The following is a 27,199-nucleotide window of genomic DNA, read 5'->3' as shown; positions in this document are numbered from 1 at the left end:
CCAATATATGGTCACACCCGACTTCAAAGAAAAAAAGGAAGCACAATCATATCACATGACCAGAGGTAGAAAGACAGATTCAGGATGGCACCAATAGGATTATGATAACAGTAAATATTGAAGGTTCATATTAAGTTGACAGGAGGTAATATGATAATGAAGAATTCCTCAAGGAAATTGTGAAAAGATAGTGTAGGCTTCATTCCCTCAAAATTTGGGGAATAATAACTTAAATCTAATCATCTGAGATTGCCAGATTGTGAACCAGGTTGGTGGTTTTCATCCTATGCCATGGATGGAATGACTGCTTCTACAGCCTCTGTAAGAGGTTAGGGATGGGGTTCTTGGTACTCCTATTTTTCTTTTTCTTTTTTTTTCAACTATTTTCATCAGTTTTATTATGTATGTGTGTATTTGATGGGATTTTGCTTTTTAGCACCCATTCCTCCTCAGCACCCCAATTTCTATTCGGAAAACTATGTCCTCCATGCTGCGGGCAACTTCAAAATGTCCTGCCCATCAGCCATAGAGGCTACTGGCTTCTTCTAGCAGAAGCTCTCACCACTTGGTACAGCCAAGCACTTGCACGCATGCGTATGCAGTCTCTCAGTTGTGTCCGATTCTTTGCGACCCAATGGGCTGTAGCCCACCAGACTCCTCTGTCCATGGGATTCTCAAGGTAAGAATACTGGAGTGGCTTGCCATTTCGTCCTCCAGTGGATCTTTCCAACTCAGGGATTAAACCCATATCTCCTGAGTCTCCTGCATTGGCAGGTAGATTCTTTACCACTGAGCCACCTGGGAAGCCCACCAAGCATGTGATCCAAGCTTAATCAGACTCTCCTGGATTTTGACCCTTAGACCAGTAACTACAAAGGCAAAAATAATGGTCTGAGTTTATCCAGCGCTGCTTCTGTTCCTGCTGTTTTGTTTATTCTCAGCCTCAGGCTTCCATCCTCCCTACACTATTACCTTTCTAGGACCTCCCCTTTTGCTTTATTTAGCTCACTAGTTTCTGTTGCCTACAACCAAATAACCCCAGGTGGATAAAGTTTCATTAAGATTGGTTTTTGTTTATTTTTTACCCAGTTCCACTGCTAAAATATTAGAGTTTGGACAGGATAATTTTCGATGTTGTTCCTAGTCCCATGTATTTAAGCTTGAAAAACAACAGGAGAAAATGCTTATTGCAGATCTGGCAGCTGACTTAATGCAAATGTTACAATCAACAGGAACCACAAAGAGACCTAGGTCAGTAATAGGCTCATGTAAAAGATTTCTCAATAGCTTTCCCACCAATCTTCCGGTGCTGGCCTCTGAAATTTAACCCTTTCTAACATCCAAATGCTGCAGACTTGCACATCTGGAACTGTGTAATCTCAGTTTTGCTTGTGAATTTCATTCTAAATTTCTCTCCGTAATGGAGGAGAAAGAACATTGTTCCGTGTGCTTGCTGAATTTGAATGAGGTTTGTATAGGCCATTTCTGTAAAATAGAGACACCATTTTTGGTGAATGATTTGTATAATCCTGGCACCACCTCCTCAGTCTTCCTGGCTGATATTTACGAGTTTAAATATGGCTAATGATATAACATTCCTGCCAGATGGTCAATAGGAACTACATGGTTTCAGATATTTGAGCATCAGACAAATGCTTGATTCCTTTGATGGAAACTCAAACACGAAGTCTTTTTTGGAAAATAATTTAAGTCTGAGAGCGTGTAAACATTATGAGAGGTAAACAGAATTAGCCAGCAGAGATAAATGTAGCAAGAATGTGCTTAGCATGGACCATACATGCTTCTCACCTGGGCTGGTAATTGGTGTCTCGTCAGGGCTGGTCCATGTCTTAGGACTCTATTTGTGTGTTTTGTCTAGAACACCTGTTGTTACATAGGTTGCAGGGTGTTACCATGCAATTCCTCTGTGATCTGCCCAATGTTCATTTATTTTGTTTATAGGACTTTGCTCTCTCCCACTATAAATGTTTATAGGTTTTGCTGATCATTTTCATTGCCTCCACGGTCTCCACCGCCTTCCTCCTGTAAAGCATTCTTTGGCTGTAGTCTGAAAACTCTGTCTCATGCTGCCTAGAGGATACTCCACTTCATTCTATCCCTCTGCTGAGTCTCCACCCTGCATGTCTGTCTTCCCAGCCTCCATCTGCCTACCTCACTCACTTGATTATTGGTAATACTCCTTGAGGGCTTCTCAGGTGGCACAGTTGTAAAGAATCTGCCTGCAATGCAGGAGATGTGGGTTATCCCCTGGATTGGGAAGATCCCTTGGAGAAGGGAATGGCAACCCACTACAGTATTCTTGCCTGGAAAATCCCATGGACCGAGGAGCCTGGCAGGCTACAGTCCATGGGTTCACAAAGAGTTGGACATGGCTTAGTGACTGAGAAACAACAATGCTCCTTGAACAGCCACCACCCACAGTGAACAGCCTGGGTATTCTCTGAGAAATATTTCTCACTCTCTGCAAAATGGTTACTTCTTCCTCCTTACCCAGAAAGCAACCTGGTTTCCACCAGGAAAGACTGACCTCTTGGAAAAATATCATCCCAATCCTCAAAACAAAATTTTGTATGTGAATTTTTGTTTGCTTGCTTCGTCGTCTAACTTTTAAAGCATCACTTGGCTGTGGCAAATGCAGGCACATTTCAAGTGCTAACAGCAAAGAGTAGAAATACTTCTGTGTGTTTCCTGCCTACTCTTTCCAGGTTCTAAGTGAGGATGACTCTTGAACTTAGGTAAGAGGGTGGAATAAGAGAGAGTTTCATGGAAGACAGGATTTGCAGAGAATACAGAACAGAGTCCAGTGGAAGAGGGTTAAGGAAAACAGAAAGCAACTAGTTTTGGACAAAAAATTAAAAGGAAGCCACACACAGACTCTGGAGGTGTTCAAAGCCGATTAAAGACTGGCCTTTTTCTCTTTAAGGATCAGTTTCCTTTGCAAGGATTTCCCAAACAATCCACCCGGCTGACCTCAGTGCTGTCTCCTCCACATGCAGGTCTCTGGCAAAATCCAAGGAGCAATAAACAAAAACTACAAATAAGTGCCCCGAAAGTAGAGGTTCAACTCCTGAACTATGAACACATCTAGTAAATTACATGACGTTACTGAACAGTCATTACTGTCCTTCTGACCTTGATCTTATCAGGCTCATTCATTCCTATAAACGTGCCTATATAAATTAGCACTTCAGCCAACAGTCTCTTGCAGGGGAAAGGTATTTGCTTACCCTGTCTCTCATCCCTCTGTCCCTAGGTCTGTCCTGAGATGTCATTGTCAGGTCCTGGGAAGTACAGGATCTGCTTCATCAGTTCTGCAGTCACGTGAATTCATTTCTTACGTGTGCGTCACACAGGGCAATTCTGTCACTGGCCAGTATTCTCCATTGGCTCGTCTCCCCGCTCCATCACCCCCACACCACCATTCCCCTAGCTGTCTGGAATCTGGGGACAGCTTCGGGAATAGCCCTGCCTCTTAGGAGAGAGAGTGCTTTGCTATGCGCTTCACCCTGAACAAGGAGATCTTTCATTTCCAAAGGGAAGATGTTTTATTTTGCCCCTGAATTAGAATAATGAAACATTTCTTGTAAACCTGGAAATTAAAATGCAGACAATACATGTCCTTCAATTTCCTTTTATTGGTCTTCAGAGGTGAACCAAGGAACAGTTGTAAATATGTATCAGGGTAGCTCCTGGCCTGGAGGTATTGAAACTCCACTGACAGCAAAGCCGAGCCGCTGTCTGGTGTCTCCACGGGCCCCCTCCCATGTGTCCCCACCCTCCATCTCCCTTCCACCTCTCTTCCCCGTTTACAGTGACTTTGAGGCTGGTAAGAAGCATTTTGAGGTGACACTTGAGCAGCTGTGTGGTCCAGAATGCATTATCATGTTATGTCTCAATTACAATATTCTTCAGTGGATGGGGAAGGCTGGCACAGCCAGGATCCAACCTTAGAGAGCACTGCCATCTCCTGGAAAACCCTCTATCCTTGGGGCCTGCTGTCCCAGCTCCTCCATTGCCATCAGGAGGGAAACAAAGGCTTAGTTATGGCCTTCTATCTTTAGAACCCAAGATAGGTACACAGAACCATTTTCTCCTGCCCCTTCCACTTGTAACGCTCCAATTCCCTGAAGGACATGTAAAGGTGTGTCATTGTCCTCTTAATTAAAACAAGTAACTAGGTTGGGGAGGCCACTGGTGCTGAGACAGTGATCACTGCTCCCGCCTTCTGCTCCCAAGGCTGGTAGCAGACGCCGCTTCCTGTAAATGAGTGCCTGGCACCAGTACAATCCTGCCTCCGGGATCTTTGGAAGAAGCTGTAACCTTATTTACACCGCTAAGGATGGTGCTGAGGACTTGGGACCGAAGTCACCTGCTCAGGCAGAGCTTGGGAGAGTTCTGTGGCAATTTCTTATTTCCACCTTACAGGTGTGATGGGATAACTAGTGAGATATTTTTCAGAAAGCACTGAGGACATAGAAAAGCCTCTCTGTGTTTCCACTGAAACTCAAGGCACATGAAAGCCAGCACACATGATTGTGTCTTAGAGGTTCAGTGTATCTTCTGAAACATAGCTTTATTGATTAGATCTGGCTCGTGGTCAGGCTTGGCCTAGAAGAACAAAATACATTTGGGAAGATATCAGCCTCATTGTTATGAACAAGAATGGGGAAATGGATTTGTCTACCAACAGCTTTGCTTTGAAATAAAAAAGGTTGTCAGCATAAAGACAAATAAAAAAATATTCTCATTAACTGAATTAATTGATTTCAGTTAATTAACTGAATTGTCCAAAGTCAACCAGCATCCCTCTGAATCAGTAGTTCTTATCTTTTGGAAGACCCTTTGAAAACTGTGAAAATGTCCGTATCCTTTCCCCAGAAAAATACAGACACATTCTGCTTCGATTTAAAAAATTTCATCACCACCTGGACAAAGCCAGAGTGATCTTAAAAGTGAAGTGAAGTCTCTCAGTCGTGTCTGACTCTTTGCGACCCCATGGACTGTAGCCTACCAGGCTCCTCAGTCCATGGGATTTTTCCAGGCAAGAGTACTGGAGTGGGTTGCCATTTTCTGCTCCAGGGGATCTTCCCGACCCAGGGATCGAACCTGGGTCTCTCACATTGTAGGCAGACGCTTTACCGTCTGAGCTACCAGGGAAGCCCAAGAGTGATCCTGGAGACACTCAATTTAAAATGCCCTTTGTAGCTTGACTTTGCAAACCTAGGTTTAAATAGTGGGTTTCCTGATTATTTGGGGGAGAGATGGAGGCCCTAAAAATATTTACAAATGAGCTGACCCCTAGACTGGCACCTACAAGGAATGGCCAGGTATTCCCTTCTCTTTCACTCCCTGGACTCATATTGAAAGTAGGTTTAAATGCTCATCTTTTGAAAATTCTGGGCTTGTGAAAGTACACATCTGAAAAGCTCTGATAACGCCTTGTTTTCAGCCTGGCTCCAGGAAAACAAAGCTGAATCAAGGTTTCTGCCACGGCACCTATTTAGACAAGCCCTGTGTCTCTGCGCCTGGAGAGAAACCCTAATGAAAGTGATTTGGGAAAGCAGCTTTCCACTTGGCTGGAGGATGCGACACCACCTCTTCTGACACGGTCATGTCTGTAATCCTGCAACCCTTCCAGGGGACTGTTGTGTATGAAACAAAGGGCAAATTTCATGGCACCAAGGTGAGGTGAATTATCAGAACTCCATTGAAATTGCCGTAAAATATGGACACACAGGATTTATTCCCGGGATCCAGGCTTCTAACCCAAGAAGTGTCCTTGACTTCTTGTTTTTATCTTTATCATCAGTTTCTGCAGAGAAGCCTTCTCTTTCCTTTCCTGATTTGTTAGCAGATGCTGTGTGGTTACAAGGGTAGTTTCTGGTTTGAGTTTCCAAAGAAGTTTCACCCTCCAGTTTCTCTCCTGCCTGGGCCACTTCAGCAGGTCACTGGGAACTCACTTTCATTTCTGCATTTCACTATTTAAAACTCATCTCTCTCCACTTAACAGATGGAAAAGTGAAGCACACATAGATAAGGATAATGAACATAAACTCCTGGCACTTAATAATGATAATAACAGATAAATACCAATTGGTTCTTGTGTATCAGGCAGCTTATTTAGCACTTCATATGCTTTTTCTTACTCTCCCCAACAACCCTATAAAAGACACAATTATGAGCCCTTCTTTTCAAATAATATAAAAGAAAGTTCAGACATTGAGAGAAGATTCAGTTAACTGTTATGCAATAATGCTGTATGACAAACAGCTACAAATTCTCCACGTCAGACAGCAGTAAGCACCTAGTTAGACTGTATCTCTGGGTTTACAGGAGGTTGGATTTACACTAAGCTGGATTCAGCTGGGGCAATTCTATTACTTGTGTTTTTCATCCTTTTTAGATCAATGTGCTGGCTGAGGCATGGTCTTCTCATAGGGATGGTGGAGATGAAAACAGCAAAGTGGAAACATATGAGGCCACTGAAGTCTTAGGCTCAGAACTAATACAGGGACACCTTTACCTACACAAAATTAGCCAACACACATCACATGGGTGAGCCTAAAGTCCAGAAATGAAAAGGACACTCTGCCCAAGATGGAACTATGGCAAAGTGGATGTAGAAAATGGTGAAGATACCCTGAGAAAACCATAATTCAAAAAGTTACAGATACCCCAATAGTCATTGCAGCACTGTTTACAATGGCCAGGACATGGAAGCAATCTAAATGTCCATCGATAGATCAATGGATAAAGAAGATGTGGTACATAATTACAATGGAATATTACTCTGCCATAAAAAGGGATAAAAGTGGGTCATTTATAGTGATGTGGATGAACCTATAGTCTGTCATACACAGTGAAGTAAGAAAGAAAAACAAATATCATATATTAATATGTATATGCAGAATCTAGGAAAATTGTACTAATGAAACTAGTTGCAGAACAGGAATAGAGACACAGACATAGAGAATGGACATCTGGACACAGAGATGGGGAGGGGAGGGTGGGATGAATAGGGAGAGTAGCACTGACAAATATACATTACCACTTGTAAAATAGACAGCCAGTGGGAAGCTCTACACCACAGGGAGTTCAGCTCGGTGCTTTGTGATGACCTAGACAGGAGGAGACGGAGAAGGCAATGGCAACCCACTCCAGTGTTCTTGCCTGGAAAATCCCATGGACAGAGGGGCCTGGTGGGCTGCCGTCTATGGGGTCGCACAGAGTCGGACACGACTGAAGCGACTTAGCAGCAGCAGCAGCAGACAGGAGGAGAAGGGAACGACAGAGGAGGAGATGGCTGGATGGCATCACAGACTCAATGGACATGAGTTTGAGTAAACTGCGGGAGCTGGTGATGGACAGGGAGGCCTGGCGTGCTGCAGTCCATGGGGTCTCAAAGAGTCGGACCCGACTGAGTGACTGAACTGACTGACTGAATTGAATTGAGAGGGGTGGGATGAGAGGCGTGGGAGGGAGGCTCATGAGGGGAGGGGATATATGTGTACATATAGCTGATTCACTTTATTGTACAGTAGACACTAATGCAACATTGTAAAGCAATTATGTTCCAACTAAAGAAAGAAAAAGGTGAAGAACTGGAAACAAAACTAGCTAAGGGACAGGGTTGGAATTTGAACCAAGGCAGCCTGGCTTTAAAACCTAAGTTCATAACTACTGTGTTATATCAGAAAGGCCACTATTGCTTTCTTAAAAACACAGCTTGTCCCTCACAGACTAGTGGGATTCATGTAAACAAACAAATGAGAATAGGAGTGGAAGGCTATTAATAAGGAGAAAAAATGGAAGAATAAGAAATAGGACAGAGAGGGAGGTTGTAACTATGGTGTTAAATCACAATTACCAATATTTACCAGTTACTGACTACTTGCTTACGTTTTATATCATCATTTCAGAGTAAACAGACTCCTGAGCATGTATACTGACATGTGTCAAATGTTTTGAGACTCGGAGTCACTTTTCAGTAATTTGGGAGATGTATCCCATTGTGGTAGCAACATTCATTTGGACAGGTCAGGGACACCGTACTCTTTTGGAAAGGGTGCTGGGTCAGAAATATGAGGATCCAAGCTCACAAGGAGCAGCAAGAGAGCAATACCAACATCAGGAAATCAGCTGAAGACAAATCGGAGGGACAATGCCTTAGAATGACCTTTGAGAACCAGCAGGATCGGACATGACTGAGCGACTTAGCAACAGCAGCAGCAGGATTGGGATAAAATAAAGGTGATGAATAAAGGTAGATGACTGAGCACAGATGAAACCTTTGCCTATCAGGGAAAGACAATCTAGTTTCTCTATATTTGTACCTCAACTCAGAGCTAGATTTCTGGTTGTTGCTGTTGTGGTTGAGTCTCTCAGTTGTGTTCAACTCTTCGACCCCATAGATGGCAGCACACCAAGCTTGCTTCCCTGCCTTTCAGAATCTCCCAGAGTTTGCTCAAACTCATATCCATTGAGTCGATGATGCTATCCAACCATCTCATTCTCATTATTCACAGACTGCTGGTGGCAACTGCAAATAATCTGACAAGGGTGAGCAATCTACGTCAAAGCCAGGTATCCAAATTCCTGGTCATCTTCAAGGAGGCCCATTCAGTCCGTATTTGGAATTTGATTGAAACTGTTGGAAAATGGAAGCACTTTTCCTCCAGTGTTGCAGAGAGGGTAAAATGTAGGCCTGGAGCTGTGGGTGGTCACTGGCGTCTACGTGGAAAGAACCTGCTTCAGTCAAACCAACAGAAAAAAATGCTGATGCAAAAGTAAAAAATGAAAAATTACTAATTCTGATAACACTTGGAATTGCCAGATCCTTTTTTTCCTGAACTCCCTCTATACATTTCTATGATCCAAACCAGTAAATCCCCTTTTATTGGTTTAAAGCCAGACCGTTTGGGGTTCCAGTCCCTTGTATCTGAAAAAAATCTCCCTAAGACACCTGTGGTTCCTTGGAAGAAGGCATGCCCCTCAGTCCTAGGGTTTAAGAACTCCATTCCTGCAAGGGCCGGATCCTGAGGATTTCCTCCTGTGACCGGGGAGAGCAGCCAACATCAGATGCTTGGCTTTTTATTTTAAGAAGCAAACATCCAGAGACAACCAGGTGTTTCTTCACTCTTCTCCCTGACTCTGAGAGAGGGTTTGTGCAGGCTTGTCCCCGCCCCACCACTCTCCTCCTAGCCCCTGACTCCCAACCATACTCCCCCTCCCCATCCCATCCTACCTCATTCTGCTTCATAAAAGACTGAGAATACTTTCATTACAAAAGCATAACTGAATGGAAAATCCATGGCTATTCACAAGCTCTCAAATGAAAGAATGTGTCTTGCATAGAACACATATCATTGAAGCAATCAGACCCTTTCCAAGTATTGCTCCAGCTTTAAGGCAAGTAGGGGAAACCTCCCCGGGCCACTTTAGATACTGTCATGGAGCCTGAGGTCATGGCTCACCTACTCTTAGCTCTGTGCACATGGCCCATGTGAGATGTTTGCTTGTTTTTCTGTATTTTGAGCTAGACTCTAAGATCCTTGAGGGAAGAAACGTCTTCTTTTCACGCTTTATCCCCTTTTACTTAAGAAAATAAATCAAGGTACCCTCGATTACGCAGTGGTGTCTATATCCCAATGATGAGCCAAGTGCTCTTGATTAAGGTTCTGCAAAGTGTGTTTCCTAGAGCAGTAGCAGCAGCATCACCTGGGAACTTGTTAGAAATGCAAGTTCTCAGGCCCTGCTTGCTGAATCAGAAACTGAGCTGAGCCCAGCAAGCCATGATTAACAACTCTTCCAGATGATTCCACTGCCCTAGCCGATTGCTATTCAGTGTGTCATGGTCCAAGAACCAATAGTAGCAGCCTCATCTGGGAGCTTGTTAAACATGCAAAATTTCATGCTCTACCACAGACATGTTGCTGTGCCTGAGAATCTGTGTTTGAACGTGCTTCCCAGGAAATCTGTAGCTTCAGTCACGTCCAACTCTTTGTGATCCAATGGACCTTCCTGCCAGGCTCCTCCGTCCATGGGATTCTCCAGGTGAGAATAGTGGAGTGGCTTGCCATACCCTCCTCCAGGGGATCTGACCAACACCGGGATTGAACCCACATCTCTTATGTCTTCAGCATTGGCAGGCGGCTTCTTTACAACTAGCACTTACCTGGGAAACCCCATACTCTGAAGCAGCGTTTCCTATATTTTTAAGAACATCACTTTACTTAAGGAAAACTCAAGTTCTGATGCCCGAGAATTGGATTTTTAACAAGCTGCCAGGTGAGACTGATGCTGCTGGTCCATGGACCACACTTCGAGTAGTAAGTGCCTAGAGAGAAAACAGCAAGTTCTTCAAGACTCAGGGAAATTGGGGGCAGGGAGAGCAGAGAAACATCTCCAGACGTACTCACTAACCGTCCTCCTCCCAAGATCAGGCAGAGCAAATCTGTTTTTATCTGATTTTAATATCACAATTGAAGGAAATTTTTGATTTCAAATAATAATTCTGCTGCAAAACAAATCTTCTAGGCAACTGCATTACAGAAAGTAGTCAGCCTTTAAAGTGATAGACGTGCAAACCTAATTCTAAATTAAATGTCATAGGGCAAATTAGTATATGTGCAGGAAGAAGCTGGGGATTGAAATGAAGCTTGCTTGTTCCTGGAGACTTGGTTTAAAGTTGCAAAGCAAACCTTAAGTTTTAACTGATACTTCAGTGAGATAATTTTGCATTTCCTATTTCCTGTCTGAAACGAAATGGCTCATCATATTTTCATACTGCTTCCTTTTGGGCTCCAGGGTTCTGTAAGTCTGTTTTCAGCATTGGTCTGTTATACTTTTCTTGGTAGTGATGAGGTAAAGATGAATTAAGACAAAGTCTCATGATCTTCTAATACCACTGTTTTTCTGTTTGGCCATGCCCAACAATTCAACCCTCCTTTTTCCACACCCCCATAATCAAAAAGACCCCACACTGAATCTTTCTGAATAATATCTCTGATGTCTGTTTCCATTTTTATGGCCACCAACTCAACTGAAGTCTTATTCAATTATGTATGTGCACCATACACTATTTTCTTAACTGTTTGCCTAATATGTCTCTTCTCCAACTGTCTCATTCTAATCCATCCTTTGAGACTGATCTTCATGTTAGGAAAAACACACTGACTGAAACCGCCCACCCTGGCCAGGCACCATGGTAACCATTTGCATGAGTTATTTTACTGAAAGGAGGTCCTAGTAAGGAACATGAAACTAACAAGCCACCCACAAGTGTAAGAATCTGGGAAAGGTCAAAAGGAGACGCCATTTGTCCTACCATCTCCTAGAATCCTTCTCTCTGGCAACCGTTGTGGCTGAACAGTGTGTATGTCCCACCAGTAAGGACCCTGAGTTAGAGTGATTGGCCAAAGACAACCTGGAAACTAATCCCATCACCATAAAACCTGAGACTGTGAGCCACTTGGCAGAGCAGTTCTCCTGTGTTCCTTTACCTTACTGCTCTCCACCTGGGCTGCTGCTGCTGCTAAGTTGCTTCAGTCGTGTCCAACTCTGTGTGACCCCATAGACGGCAGCCCACCAGGCTCCCCCGTCCCTGGGATTCTCCAGGCAAGTACACTGGAGTGGGTTGCCATTTCCTTCTCCAATGCATGAAAGTGAAAAGTGAAAGTGAAGTCGCTCAGTTGTATCCGACTCTTCGTGACCCCATGGACTGCAGCCTACCAGGCTCCTCCGTGCATGGGACTTGCCAGGCAAGAGTACTGAAGTGGGGTGCCATCGCCTTCTCCACTCTACCTGGGCACCTTCCCAAAAAAGTCTCTTGCTTTGTCAGCTCGTGTATCTCTTTGGACAATTCATTTCCGAGTGTTAGACAAGAGCCCACTCTCAGGCCCTGGAAGGGGTTCTGCTTCCTGTAACATTTACACAACGTGTGTTTAATTACCCTCTTTGTGCAAAAATATGGGGACTACCTGAAGTCTATAGGGATAATGGCTAAACTATCCAGTGCTCAGGGCCTTCAACAAACTGATTCCAGCTTGACTTTCCACCTCACTTTCTCAGGATCTTCCACCTAATCAACCAGATTTTGCTGGTGGCAGGGGGAGGGGTGTGGGGGGGTGGGATTCAGCCCCGTGAACACACATTCTTCTTTGCCTCCTCTGTGTTTCTGTGGTTGCTTTTGTACCATTTATGTAAAGAGGGAGGGAGACTTTTTTTTTTTTAATTGGCACCATTTTTAGAGCTGACTTGCACAAGTGTATTTTTTTTTAAAAGAACAAATTCTCAGAAAAAAACATAAGAGCTCCAGAGGAAAGGAACATGCAGGTAGGAAAGGAGTTAATACATTCACCATTTAAGCTCTTTGGAGCTTTGTTTTTTATTAGTATTATTTTAAATGAATGACTCCTTGGAAAGAAATAAAATTCTTTTTTCAGGGGAGCTAAGAAAAGACTATGCAGTCTTGATTATGGCATAGTGGAAAACTGTTATGAGTGGCTATTATTTTCACATAAAGTCTTATCATAATACCAGATATTTCAAAATTTACAAGTCCATAAAGGCTAATCTTTTTTTTACTGTGCCTTCAATAGAGACCAGACTGGAAATGCATATGTTTTCCTGAAGTGAAAGTCTTTTCTGGAACAAGATTCCTCATCTTCCAGAATGGTTACGTCTTCAAAATAGGAAATATTTCTGTCCATATGATGTTGTAATCCCCAGTCATATTCTGAATATTAAATATAGTAATATTTAAAAAAATGTATCTCTAGGTTTTTAAAATTAAAGTATAGTTGGTTAACATTCTTTTTCATTTCAGGTATATAACACAGTGATTCAGTTATATATATTTAATATATTATATATATAACACATATGTAATATACATGGGGCTTCCAGGTGGTGCTAGAGGTAAAGAACCCATCTGATGCAAAAGACCTGGGTTTAATCCCTGGGTTGAGAAGTTCCCCTGGAGGAGGGCATGGTAATCCACTCCAGTATTCTTGCCTGAAGGATCCCATGGACAGAGAAGTGTGGCAGGCTGCAGTCCATAGGGTCACAGAGTCGGACACGACTGAAGCGACTTAGCACATAGGCACACATATAATATGCATAATACATATATATATTATAGAAGTATATGCTTTTATTAAAAGCCATTTTAGGAAATTAATAAAGTATTTGTTTTGGTAATAATTCCCAAGGAGATTGTCTTATGTTGGGTTCCCTAGAGGTAGATCCAGAAGTGAGGATTCATGTACAAATGACTTGTTTAGGAGGTACTTCCAAGAGGAAGTGACACAGGACAAGGAAAGGTGGAAGCCAAGCATGGCTGTAATCTCAGAGAAAGGCTTTGGAGGGTCACGTCAACCGTATCCCACAGGAACCCTGGGAGGCGAGTGATGCTTTGAAGTTTTTCCCAACCCACTGCAAGGGGCTGGGTTTCATATTATTGGAACCACGAGTTTCTATCCAGGCAGAAGCTGGGAGTTTCTGGTGGTGGGTAGAACTCACAAATGCATTTAAGCTCTCTGTCAGTTCAGATCAGTTGCTCAGTCGTGTCCAACTCTTTGCGACCCCATGAATCGCAGCACTCCAGGCCTCCCTGTCCATCACCAACTCCCAGAGTTCACTCAGACTCACGTCCATCAATCAGTGATGCCATCCAGCCATCTCATCCTCTGTCGTCCCCTTCTCCTCCTGCCCCCAATCCCTCCCAACATCAGAGTCTTTTCCAATGAGTCAACTCTTCGCATGAGGTGGCCAAAGTACTGGAGTTTCAGCGTTAGCATCATTCCTTCCAAAGAAATCCCAGGGCTGATCTCCTTCAGAATGGACTGGTTGGATCTCGTTGCAGTCCAAGGGACTCTCAAGAGTCTTCTCCAACACCACAGTTCAAAACCATCAATTCTTCGGCACTCAGCCTTCTCTCACATCCATACATGACCACAGGAAAAACCATAGCCTTGACTAGACGAATCTTCGTTGGCAAAGTAAAGTCACTGCTTTTGAATATGCTGTCTAGGTTGGTCATAACTTTCCTTCCAAGGAGTAAGCGTCTTTTAATTTCATGGCTCAAATCACCATCTGCAGTGATTTTGGAGCCCCCCAAAAAATAAAGTCTGACACTGTTTCCACTGTTTCCCCATCTATTTCCCATGAAGTGATGGGACTGGATGCCATGATCTTCGTTTTCTGAATGTTGAGCTTTAAGCCAACTTTTTCACTCTCCACTTTCACTTTCATCAAGAGGCTTTTTAGTTCCTCTTCGCTTTCTGCCATAAGGGTGGTGTCATCTGCATATCTGGGGTTATTGATATTTCTCCTGGCAATCTTGATTCCAGCTTGTGTTTCTTCCAGCCCAGCGTTTCTCATGATGTACTCTGCACATAAGTTAAATAAGCAGGGTGACAATATACAGCCTTGACCTACTCCTTTTCCTATTTGGAACCAGTCTGTTGTTCCATGCCCAGTTCTAACTGTTGCTTCCTGACCTGCATACAGATTTCTTAAGAGGCAGGTCAGGTGGTCTGGTATTCCCATCTCTTTCAGAATTTTCCACAGTTTATTATGATCCACACAGTCAAAGGCTTTGGCATAGTCAATAAAGCAGAAATAGATGTTTTTCTGGAACTCTCTTGCTTTTTCCATGCAGCTCTCTGTAGCTGCAGGCAAATCACAGGCAGTAGCCCAAAAGCAGACATTGGATAAAGAGTCACAGAGACACATCAAGGACAGAGAGAGAGGCAGGAGAAGGGACCTGACAGGATCTGGAGGAGGCTCTGGCTGGGGCCACTAGACAGTACTTTTAACATGGTAGAACCAGGAAGTCCCTATCCCAAGAAATTATTTGATCAATCAAGAATGATTAAGAACAGTGTGATCACATGAAGGATGCAGATGTGTTTTCTTGGACCTGTGTGGCCTTATAAAAATAAAGACATCTGGGGACTTCCCTGGTGTTCCAGTGGCTAAGACTTTGCACTCCCAGTGCAGGGTTCTGGGGTTCAATTCCTGGTCAGGGAACTAGGTCCCATATGTTGCAACAAAGAGTTCGCACGCCCAAGAAAAAGACCCCTGCATGCTGTAATGAAGATCAAAGATTCTTCATGCCTCAATTAAGACCTGGAGCAGCCAAATAAATAAATAAATGTAAAAAAAAATTTTTTTTTAATTAAAGCAAGGACATTTGATAGAAAAAAAAAAGAACAATGTGACCATAGATATGCTACTTACATTCTCTTCATCTCAAACTCTTCATGAAATTAATAAAAGTGCCCAACTCAGGATTCTTGTGAGTATTATGCAAAGGAACACACACAACGGATTCTAATCACTACCTATAGTATCAAATTAATAATTATTAATTTAATTTTTAAAACTCCTTCATATTTAATATTATAATTTTATATTCTTGGGCAGTGGGCCTCTCTTAGTGACATAATAGTATTATACCAGATTCAAATTATATGCAGAAGATAAGAATAACACCAGGCAATATGAAGAATGTATTTTCAGTAACATATCAGAAGATTGCTAATCTGCATAAGAAAAGGAAGGGAAACACAGCTTGGCTATACCTAATGTAAGCAAAAATACAACTCATTTTGACACTGAGGTAGAAAAAAGAGCTAGAAGCTTGAATACCATCTCAGTTTATCATTTTGCATCATTTTAAACTCTAAATTCACCTATGGGTCAAGAAGATCTCAATCCTTTGTAGGAATTGTTATGAGAAAAAAAGCATCAACCAAGTGTAATGGAAAGAAAGAGACAGTAAACAAAAAAGCAAAATATTTAAACTTAAGAGTAAGGTGTGTGTGCACACTCAGTCCTGTCTAACTCTTTGTGACCCCATGGACTGTAACCTGCCAGTTTCTCCAGTCCATGGAATTTTCTAGGCAGTAATACTGGAGTAGATTATCATTTCCTTCTCCAGGGGATCTTTCCAACCCAGGGATCAAACCCATGTCTCCTGCATCTTCTGCACTGGCAGGCAGATTCTTTACCACTGTGCCACCCAGGAAGCCCTGGAAGCAAAGGAAACAAATGTAAATATGCTGATGTTCAAGCTGTTTCCTATGCTGCGTGTGATAACTTCCTGTCTCTGACTCAGGGGGTTCATGTTTTCTCACAATCATGAAGCAGCAACAAGCTAACTTCCGAGCTTTAGAATGTGTCTTGTGTGCTCAGTCACATCAGTCGTGTCCAACTCCTTGTGACCCTGTTGCAGCAAGGGGGACCCCTTCCAGGGCCTGAAACTAGGCTCTTATCTAACGCTTGGAAATGAATTGTCTGAGAAGACACATGTGCTGACAAAGCAAGAGATTTTATTGGGAAAGGGCACCCAGGTGGAGAGCAGTAGGGTAAGGGAACCCAGAACAGCTCTGCCACATGGCTTGCAGTCTCGGGTTTTATGGTGATAGGATTAGTTGTCTTTAGCCAATTATTTTGACTCAGAGTCCTTCCTGGTGGTGCAAGCCTTGTTCAGCCAAGATGGATGCCAGAGAGAAGGATTCTGGGAGGTGGTCAGAATGTGGTATCTCCTTTTGACCTTTCTGGAACTCTTCTGGTTGGTGGTGGCTTATTAGTTCCGTGTTCCTTAGCAGGACCTCCTATCGTAAAACAACTCATGCAAATAGTTACTATGGTGCCTGGTGGGGTGGGTGGTTTCAGTCAGTGTGCTTTCCCTAACTACAAACCCTAAGGATTGTAGTCCGCCAAGCTCTTCTGTCTGGGATTCTCCAGGCAAGAATACTGGAGTGAGTTGCCTTGCCTTCCTCCAGGAGATCTTCCTGACCCAGGGATTGAACCCATGTCTTTCCTGCATCTCCTGCATTGCAGGTGGATTCTTTACCCACTGAGCCACCTGGGAAGCCCTAGCTTTAAAGTAGGGTAAAATAAAATTTCAGACCCAGCAAAGTCTCAGTACAGGCTGCTGCTGTTGCTGCTGCTGCTAAGTTGCTTCAGTTGTGTCTGACTCTGTGCAACCCCATAGATGGCAGCCCACCAGGCTCCTCTGTCCCTGGGATTCTCCAGGCAAGAATACTAGAGTGGGTTGCCATTTCCTTCTCCAATGCACTCATGCATGCATGCTAATTCGCTTCAGTTGTGTCCGACTCTGTGTGACCCTATGGAGAGCAGCCCACCAGGCTCCTCCGTCCACAGGATTCTCTAGGCAAGAATACTGGAGTGGGTTGCCATTTCCTTCTCCAGTACAGGATACTTTCAAAATTGCATTAGTTGCATCAACTGTGAAGTTTTTCCAAACTCCTACCATTTAAGACCAGAAAGCTGAAAACATCCTTGAGAAAGATCAGTGTGGTCATTCATCACTGTTCTAGTCTTGCTTTTAGTATCCTTTCATATAGAGTAAAACACTTTCAGAAGAAGTGAAAAACATGTCATGGCCCTTGGTCTCCCATACCCTCAGAGAGATGTGAAGCCCCTGAGAAAGCTACAATTGTATCTGAAACTTTTGGAAAGATCCCTGTAGGAGGTTTCAGGCAAGCTGATGGCTTGCATTTCCATCCATTCCCTACCAGCTTTATTTGGCCATGGACTCAATCTTTAGACATGAATTGAGCTTTGTAGCTCCTAAAGTACTCAGAGGTCCAACTTGTTAACAGACAGCCTTAGAAACTAAAACACGGGCTGAATGAAAGCTAATAAACTGAGTCTCAAGCCTCAGCGCCTCAGCTCTTTTCTAGGATATGGCATTGGTGACCATACTAGTTTTCTTCCTTCACAAGCTGACCATTGATGAAACCCAACCATTTGCTCCCTGACAATGCCACAATTGTGAAGCTGGCATTTTTATGTAAATAGCTGTTCTCTGATTCATTAAGCCCCTCTGCCCCTGACATTTTCCTTTCTGACCCTTATCAGCCACACACTGGCAAAACACAAAAAAATAAGAAGCACAAAGAAAGGCAATAAAAGGGTTACAACCAAGAAGTATATTGTGACTGTGATCAACAAGGAAATTCAGAAATGGGTGACTGAACACCCAAGGATGCCTTGTCACTCGGTCACAGTGACAACATTTGTTCAAAGCCTGACAAGTGCTTAGCATCATTTCAAGGTGTCACATAGAGATACATAGGAAATGACAGTCATAGGTGCTACCTGAAGAGCATGTAAAGTGTCACAGACAAGATGGCACCATTAAATGGCTGTGTACCTGGAAACATAAAATCTGGCCCTTACTTACCTCTCTACTTACTTTTAATTTCTTTCCTAGCCCCTGTTACAAGCTGCTATGGTTAGTTTATATATTTGTGTTCTTGATTATAATGGCTCTCCAGAAAGGAGATTTGCCTGGTAAGCAATACTGTCCATTCCAGTCAATCTCACCCATTGGAACAGAAATTCTATGAGAACAGGGACCATGTCTGCTTTATTCACCATTGTAAACCCAGAGCCTAGCAAAATGTACCTCGTAGATTCTCAAAAAAAAATTTTTTAATAAGTAAAATATTAAGTAAATAAGTAAAACAAGCAACAGCTATAGAGAAATTATATAACTTTATCTTCTGACTGCTGCTACTAACACAGTTACACAAAATTAAGAGTAAACTTGGGTCAAAGGCACAAGCAACATTTTCAAAGAATTTAGATGGGAAAAAATTTTCCAGACCCTAAGGCAGCTGCCTTGAAACTGACCACAGATCAGTTTCTGTGAGCACAGGCAAGATCAGAACTTCCTAGATGACCTATAGCTGTGTGAGCCACTGAATTGTAGAGTGGTAGCTGGTTGGAGAAGGCAGTGGCTACCCACTCCAGTACTCTTGCCTGGAAAATCCCATGGACGAAGGAGCCTGGTGGGCTGCAGTCCATGGTGTCGCTAAGAGTCAGACAGGACTGAGCGACTTCACTCTCACTTTTCACTTTCCTGCATTGGAGAAGGAAATGGCAACCCACTCCAGTGTTCTTGCCTGGAGAATCCCAGGGACGGGGGAGCCTGGTGGGCTGACGTCTATGGGGTCGCACAGAGTCGGACACGACCAAAGTGACTTAGCAGTAGCAGCAGCTGGTGAAGAATCTGCCTGCAATGCAGGAGACCTGGGTTTGATCCCTGGGTTGGGAAGATCCCCTGGAGAAGGGAAAGGCTGCCCACTCCAGTATTCTGGCCTGGAGAATTCCATGGACTGTATAGTCCATGGGGTTGCAAAGGGTTGGACCCAACTGAGTGACTTTCACTTGTAGCATTACTGTACCAATAACTAATATTATACTCTTTTAGAATTAATAAAAATCATCTACAGCAGAACAAACATGAAAATACAAAGATGATTCATCTTTATTGAAAGTATTTCTAGTTAAATTATTTGATTTCTCCATAGTTGCAAAAGCACCTGTTGGGCAGCCATATCCATGTCACTGGGGCCGAGCAGGTCTGGGTAGGATGCACTTAGAGAAGAGACATGAAGGACATCAGCAAGCCCAGCACCAGAGCAGTAGATTTTGCCTTTCTGGCACTGTTTGTGTACCAGTACTTCTCATATACATCATCTAGGACTGAAAGCACAGCCTCCATGGTTTCCTCACAAGTGGCCTGAATCTGAGTTTCTGGCAGGACAAATCCATAGGTACCATTGTCCCTCAGTTCAAATGTGTATGAAAAGGGGATCCCAATGTCCCGAGCCCAGTCTCTTGAGGATCCTGATGTAGCATCTACAAATAAAACATGGAGGCAGAGTTAGAAGTTACCCTTGGAAAAGATAGATTTCTATAGGGACATTTAAGGGACTAAAGGTTCAGCCTAGCAAAATCAACTCTTTCATATTAGGATCTATGGACAGCTGCCTTCTTCCTCTCTTTGATATTTTCGGCTTTTGTCTCCACTTACCATCCCCACGATACCTGGCATTATGCCTGGCACCTAACAGAGGTTTGGTTAAAATTTCTCAGCTGAATCAAAGAAAAGACAATCTGATATTAGACAGTAAGAGTCAACTGACATATCAAGGACAGAAACAAAATGACCTATAGGAAAAATATTCGGAGAATACATCTTGTTGGTTCTTCAGTGTTTGGAGGGGGTGGTAGCTGGGGATTGGGAAAGCAATGCACTGTTCTTTCAAGTAAATTGTTTTTTTAAAAAAAACTCCAAGCCCCACCTCTTTTGCTTTCTTAACCTGATAGTCCTCTGGGAACTAAATCAACTGATCAAGGATCACTGGAAACGGTCTTTCCTATTAACTCCTGTACCTTCTCATGGCTAGCTCTTTATAACTGAAGCCAGAGGGAGTACTGATCTGAACCAGTGTATTTTTTACTTTTAGTTAGCTTGCACCTTATCCCTAGAGAACACAATTCTGGATTTGTACAGCCTGCCTTTTATCCTTGATCATTTTGATTTGTACAACTTCCTGTTGATCCATGGAACACTTTTATCCTGTCCACCACACCCCACTCCAAAGTCCACTGATTTCTTTTGTGCCTTAGATACTATTGAAGAAGTTAAAAAAAAAAAGATACTTACATAAAATATCTGCACTCGATCCAACTCTATAATTGGTTCCATGCTTTGCTTTCAATGCATTTGCTGCCTTCTGTCCAACTTGGATCTGTAGGTGGGAAATGCAGAGACAGATATCTGGTGTTAAAAATAAATCTAACAATCCAGAGTGTTTGCTATTTTGTCCAAATCCATCCTCTGAGTTCCAGACTATCTTTCTAACTTCCCACTGAACACCTATACCTGGGTCATCTGCTGATACTTCAGACTCAACATACTCAAATCCAGTTTCATCATTTCCTCCACTAATAAGGCTGTTTTGATTTTCATCATTCTGTCTTATCACGTGCCCCATATGTAAATTCCGACAATCATCTTTGACTCTTCTCTCAAATAATGACCAAGTTGCATTTCTAACATCATCACTCTATTTCAGTTTTATTAACTCTGAAATGGACTGTTGTCATCTTCTAATAAGTTTTCCTTCCTCTTACCAATCCTTAATCCCAGCGGATCTTCTGACTTCAGGGTGAGCTTTTGTAGAGCAGGACTGTGATCATGGTCCTGCTGAAAACCCTCACTGACTCTTGGTTTCCCACTGCGTTAGGGTACACTGCTCAGTGTAGTATTTAAGATTCTCTACAATAAGGACCTAACCCACCTTTCCAGCATCATATTTTCTTGATCCTACCCTAGATTATAGTCAAACTCCAGTTCTCCCACAGTTCCCCAGATGTGCCCCATGTTCTTCAGCCTCTCTGCCTTTTCTTAAGATATGCCCTCTACCTGGGATGTCTCATTTCTTTGTTGAAATTCTGCACCACCTCAAAACCTTCTCAAATGCCAAGTTCTCTTGAGTACCGTGACTAGATTATATCTCCTCACTTTTTTTTTTCTTACATAGCCCTTTCTTCATACTCCTCTTATTGCTTCCCTCTTATTTTTCTTTAAAGGTATTTGATATTTATCTTTCACAAGCTCATAGATTTTCAGAACAGGAAATGACACCCTTCTCTGTACCTATCACCATGTCACCTGACTGCACTGGAAACCCTTCAGAACTAGATGATGTCTAAGGTCTCAGCCTTGCTCTCTGAAGACCCTTTCCTGAGATCAGAAACACTAACTGAAGTCTAACTGTATTGGCTATGTTTATTGACCATGCAATAAATCTCCTTTCATACCCTATGGACAGTCTAAGTATTCCCCACCCTAGATTCCCTAGTGCTATATTCTAGCCACCTGATGACTTACACCACTACTTCCCCTTGGGTTCTACACAAGACACCATGAAAATCCCCTTAGCCACCACCTGCCTGGATCCACCATTCCTTCACCCCTTAGGGCAGCCAGACTACACTTTCAGGAGCATCAGTTCCCGACTTCTTCCCTTGATCAGTGACAGATCTTATTTTAGATTCTGTTTTTGTTTTTTTTTGTTTTTTTTTCCTGCTCCTGTACTGCCCCACTGAATCCTAATGTGTGACAGTGTGGTCTTTGGGTAGAGTGGATTTAGGCACAGTGACATTCAAAACGAAAAGCAGGAGAGGTAATAAGTGGTGGGAGGGTTCCATGCAACAGTGGTAGGACTTAGAACTTTAAATTGAACATATTTGCAAGCTTTTTGCCTCCTCTCCACTCACTACTGAGTTTTACATTCTCTCTCTCTTCCTGAAAGATTATACATCTGCCCTAGTTCCTGGTTCCTAGTTCCTGTTCCTGTGTCCAGAACTGAAATGATGGGTAGGAAGGGTTAAATAAGTGCAAGGAATAAATCTGGTTTTAATCACTTACACTGGAAAGAAGTTGTTGTTTTTGTTATTCAATCGCTAAATCATATATGACTCTTTGTGACCCACCAGGCTCCTCTGTCCATGGGATTTCCCAGGCAAGAATACTGGAGTGGATTGCCATTTCCTTCTCCAGGGGATCTCCCTGACCCGGGGATTGGACACTTGTCTCCTTCATTGGGCAGGCAGGTTCTTTACCACTGAGCCACCAGAGAAGCCTCTGGAAAGGGGTACAAGAGCTGTCTGCAGAAAGAAGAGGAAATTATAAGAAGGAGAAGAGAGTCAGGGAGGGGATTTCTGGAGAGAAAAAATCCATTAAGGAAATCAGAAAGAAGAGTAGAGAGAAAGGAAGGATTCAGAATAGTTGCCGTGTGTGAGTGAAATTAAAACACGCACCCTGGAGAAAGAGTTGCTAAAATTTAGCAGCTCACTCCTTTGTCTAGTTCTTTGGGAGTCTCTAGTAGAGATATAAATTGCTTTTAATTATTCTTAATTCCCATGTGTATCTGTATTTCTTTGAATGAAACTCTGCTAACTTGTCCATGTGGGGTCTTAACCGTTATTTGGTTTGCATGAAGCAGCTCCAGGCTATATTTTCTATTCAGATAGGTTCTTGCACTCATTTTTTATTTCTTGAAACTCACTCCAGATCAAGATTCTTTCTTCTTATGGCCAAACTTAATTTTATATAGTTCCCTCTCCTTAAATCCTGCCTATTGGGTGGGAAAGAGTCTTTCCAGTTTCCTTTTCTTTCTTGACAAAAGAACTTGTGATTTCTGCCTCCTTTCAACACTATACTGCAAGGCCATAGAGAGCCAATTTCTCTGCTATCCTTCTTCTCATCCTTAAGGTTCCTTCTAGTCAAAATAATAAAAAATCTCTTTGCTAGTAGTGTGTAATTTACATTGTTAAAGACCTCATGCATGCTTAATAACTTCTTTCCTGGGCCCAGAAAGTTTCCTATAGGCATATATTCACGGGCAAGTACTCAACAAGATTGATTAAGGCCCTGGCATCTGTGTGGGAGGATAGAGCTTGGAATGGGATACAGGGGTTGATGTGGAAAGAGTTCAGATGGAAAGAATGTCAGCATTTGAAACATTAGACTTCTTATAGCTATTCTAATTTCCAGAGAAGTTTCGAATGAGGCTATATATAGTTCTATTTCCCCTACTTAGTGATTGCCAAGTTGTCTATCACGCAGTATAATATTTATCATGATTTATACAAATTTTTCATTTTGTAAATACATAGAGATTAATTACTAGTCTCTGGTGGTTGTAAATATACCAGAAATGGAAAACTCCTGAAACAGTTGGTGTGATTCTGTCTTTGTGTGCTCTATCAAAGCTTACCACTGAGAACCTAAAAACACTGCTAACTAGCTTCAATGAGTTTGACACATGGTGGTAACATTTTCAGTCTTTTTATGGAGAAGTCTTAGTGATGAATGTTATGCTAACTTTTCAACACCTGATACTGTAAGAGACACAGAATTGAAGCAATCTTTGTCAATTCAATTTTTCAATCTCTACATAGAGTATTAAGGATTGCCAGTAATTCTCATCTTAGAGTTCCACCTTCCATTAGTGGTAAAGTCAGTACTCACTCTGTGGTCAGAGGGTTCTAAGGAGACAGCCCTCAGTAGCCCAAGACCCTGTGACCTTTGAATGCAAACCTTGCAACATGGCGATGTAGTATCTGTTTTCCTGGACTAAAAAAGGGAATGAAATTACCTAGAAAAATACTGGGATATATGAGCCTCTTTTTTTTTTTTTTGCTGGTAGAAGACCTGTCCCATCAAAGATCTATAATGGCCTGTCTGTGGTGGTTCATTTGTATTTGTCATAGAATCCTTTAAGCAGAAATCAAACACGCATGGCGAGATGGTTGGATAGTATCATTGACTCAATGGACATGAGTTTGAGCAAACTCTGGGAGATAGTGAAGGACAGGGAAGCCTGGCGTCATCCATGGGGTCACAAAGAGTCAGAAACAACTGAGCGACTGAACAACAACAACAATGGCAAATATCACAGGAACTGGGAGATAAGGAGGGGTCTGGGCTTCTTGACTGAAATCCCTGTTTCAGTACATTACTGAAGAAATAGAATTTCTGGGGTACAGAAATGAGGAGAATATAGGACACAGTGGCCCAGGCATCAAAGTCAATGACAGCTTCCAGAAGTTGCAGACCCTTCTTACATGGAGAGGAGAGGCAGTGTCTGGTGGCCTGATAAATGTGACGCTTGGAATCTGAAGACGTGAGCTCCAACCCAGACTCCACCATTTACCATCTACAGGGATTTTAGAAATACTATTAACTCAAGGTCTTAACTTCTGCATCTCCAAAGTGAGCTTACTATATTGTCATGAGGATCAGATAAGGGCCATAAAATCTCCTTGTAATTTTTAAAGTTCTAGGTAAATGTTATTTCTACCTTGTACAAAATAATCAGGTAGTACAAATGCCCAAAAACAACTGTGGAAAGACACTTGGGTACTATTGGATATTTTTGACTCCTGGAGGAGGTATTCCCCTCAGCAAAGATCTATAGTGGTTTTTCTTTTAGTGCCCAGACATGTGTTTTATAAGTGATGTTCCAGGGGGAGAGAGACAAGAGGAAATGACAGAGTCAATAGGCCACCCGCCTTCTGTAATCTTAAGAACAGAGCAAGCCAGGCCGCTGTCCAGCCCAGCATTTGTTGATAATGAGAAACTTGTTTAAAAAATATTTTTAAAGGGTATACAGAAAATAACAAGTGTTGGTGAAAATGTGGAGAAATTGGAACTCTTATTCACTATTGGAGGGAATGGAAAATGGTGTACTTGCTCTGGAAATGATGATTCCTCAAAAAGTTGAAGATAGAATTACAACACGATTCAGCAGTTCTACTTCTGGATGTGCCATGTGCTCAGTCATGTCTGACTCTTTGCGACCCCATGGATTGTAGCCTGCCAGGCTCCTCTGTCCATGGAGTTTTCCAGGCAAGAATACTAGAGCAGGTTGCCATTTTCTCCTCCAGGGGATCTTCCTGATCCAGGGATCGAAAATGTATCTCCTGTGTCTCCTGCATTGCGGGCAGATTCTGAATGGAAAGCAGGGTCTCAAGGAGATATTTGTACACTTGTGTTCATAGCTGCATTATTTGCAATAGGTAAAAGATGGAAACAATTCAATTGCCCATTGATTGATGAATGGGTAAAGAAAATGTGGTACATACATACAATGGAATATTATTTAGCCTTGAAAAAAGAACTTCTGATACATGGTACAACGTGTATGAAGCTTGAAGATATTATGCTAAGTGAAATAATCCAGTTACCAAAAGGACAGGTGCTGTAAGATTCCACTTATATGAGCTACCTAGAGTAGTCAAACTCAGGAGGCAGAGAGTAGAAGGGTGGGTGCCAGAGACAAGGTGGGTGGGTCCAGAGTTGTTGTTTGACAGGTAGAGATATTTGATGATGCAAGGTGAAAGTTTTGAAGATTGGTTGCACAATAATGTGAATATATGTAACTACTGACCTGTCTACCTAAAAATGGTTAAGATAGTAAATTTTATATCGATTCTACCACAATTAAAAGTTGAAAAAATAAATTTTAGGAAAAGATAACAAATACTACAACAATTCTAAATTGACCCTTTCTTTGACTTATGTCTATTGTTCTCAGGTTCACAAAAGGGCAAGAGCCCAGTACTTTCCAGCAATTCTGCCCATCAGGGCTTGGGTAAACAGAGCTTCAGAAAAGGACCCCAGATAAGACAAAGCAGAATTTCCCTGCCCCGGTTTGAATTCCACTGGCACTTCCCCTTACAAATATTCCTAGGCAAAAACTAGAGGCAGAGTTCAGAGGGAAATAAAGCATTGTGTTGAGCAGAGAAGAGAGCAGATATTATTTAGCCATGTTATTTTAGATATGCCATATTCCACTAACAGCTGGCAAGTTCTTTAAAGCACGGTTCAGAAGCTATAATTGCTGAACTGAGCTTCAAGAGAATTTACAGAAATGAAAGCACATTCCTACAGATTATTAACATAATCATCTCATTTATATTATACACGAATACCTAAGATGTCTCCCAACTTGACACTTTTCGAAACAGGTAGTTAATTAACGTAGGTAAAGCAGCATTTAACCTGAAGTCTTCCCAGCAGGCGTCTGGCAAGGTGAGAAAAGCGGGAGAAAGAAAATAAGGAAAAGCAGAGGGAACAAAAGCAGGGCTGGAGCCAAAATCCTATTAAAGGAAACGAGGGGGTAAAGGAAGGCAGAGTCCTACTGAGGCCTCTCAGGGCTCCAGCACTGTGTATGGGCTTACCAATTCCTCATGGTTATTTGATTTATTTTTGGTGTAGCCATAAGGCACGAGAATGAGCTGTCCATAAGAGTGCATGGTCAGGAAGCAGGCAATGTTCTCCTTCTTGCTCTCGATAAAGCTGGAAACAGCTTTCGTCTCTGGTTCAGACATGGGTCCTGTTCCACAAAACGTTAAACTTTCACAGTTGTGAGATGCACCGATACCTGAAATATACAGGAAACCCCAAGGAAGGCATCATGGTCTCCATTTAGCACCAACTTGGGTGGGGGTTGAGATCGGGGGGTGGGTTGCGAGGATTCACTCTTACTCAGGGCATCTGTGGGTGGAATCAAGGCTTGCCTTTGCTTGTCTAAGTTTGTCCTGGTTAAATGTCATTTAAGGAGGAGCACAGAAAGGCAGGAGGGCTGATGTTCAGATTTAGAAACAAACTCCCTGCTTATGTGGCTGGGGAAGGAAGATGCAAAAAGGAAAAGCATTTTCAGCAATCTTTCACTTAAATTTTTGGGGCCCCTGAAACGAATGCTTGGGAACCAGTTCTTGGGTTCCAGGGTCAGCCTCTGTCATAGTCTTATTGTCCTAAGTGTCTCTCTTGCTG

The 27,199-nt window shown here is 42.6% G+C and overlaps 1 protein-coding gene across 1 annotated transcript in view; it reads right to left on the bottom strand.

The window, feature by feature from the left end:
• Positions 1-19,312: 19,312 nt before the first annotated feature.
• CPO (carboxypeptidase O) overlaps positions 19,313-27,199 on the bottom strand; it is a 32,029-nt gene continuing 24,142 nt past the window's right edge. The window contains 3 exon segments of the mRNA NM_001075372.2: positions 19,313-19,704; positions 20,516-20,600; positions 26,605-26,807. Coding sequence (NP_001068840.1) covers positions 19,442-19,704; positions 20,516-20,600; positions 26,605-26,807 — 551 coding nt within the window. The 3' untranslated portion in view covers positions 19,313-19,441.

Source organism: Bos taurus, chromosome 2 (genome assembly GCF_002263795.3).
Source record: "Bos taurus isolate L1 Dominette 01449 registration number 42190680 breed Hereford chromosome 2, ARS-UCD2.0, whole genome shotgun sequence".
Classification (NCBI taxonomy): domain Eukaryota; kingdom Metazoa; phylum Chordata; class Mammalia; order Artiodactyla; family Bovidae; genus Bos; species Bos taurus.
Note: the sequence above shows the minus strand (reverse complement) of the source record. Positions and strands in the feature narration are given on the sequence as shown.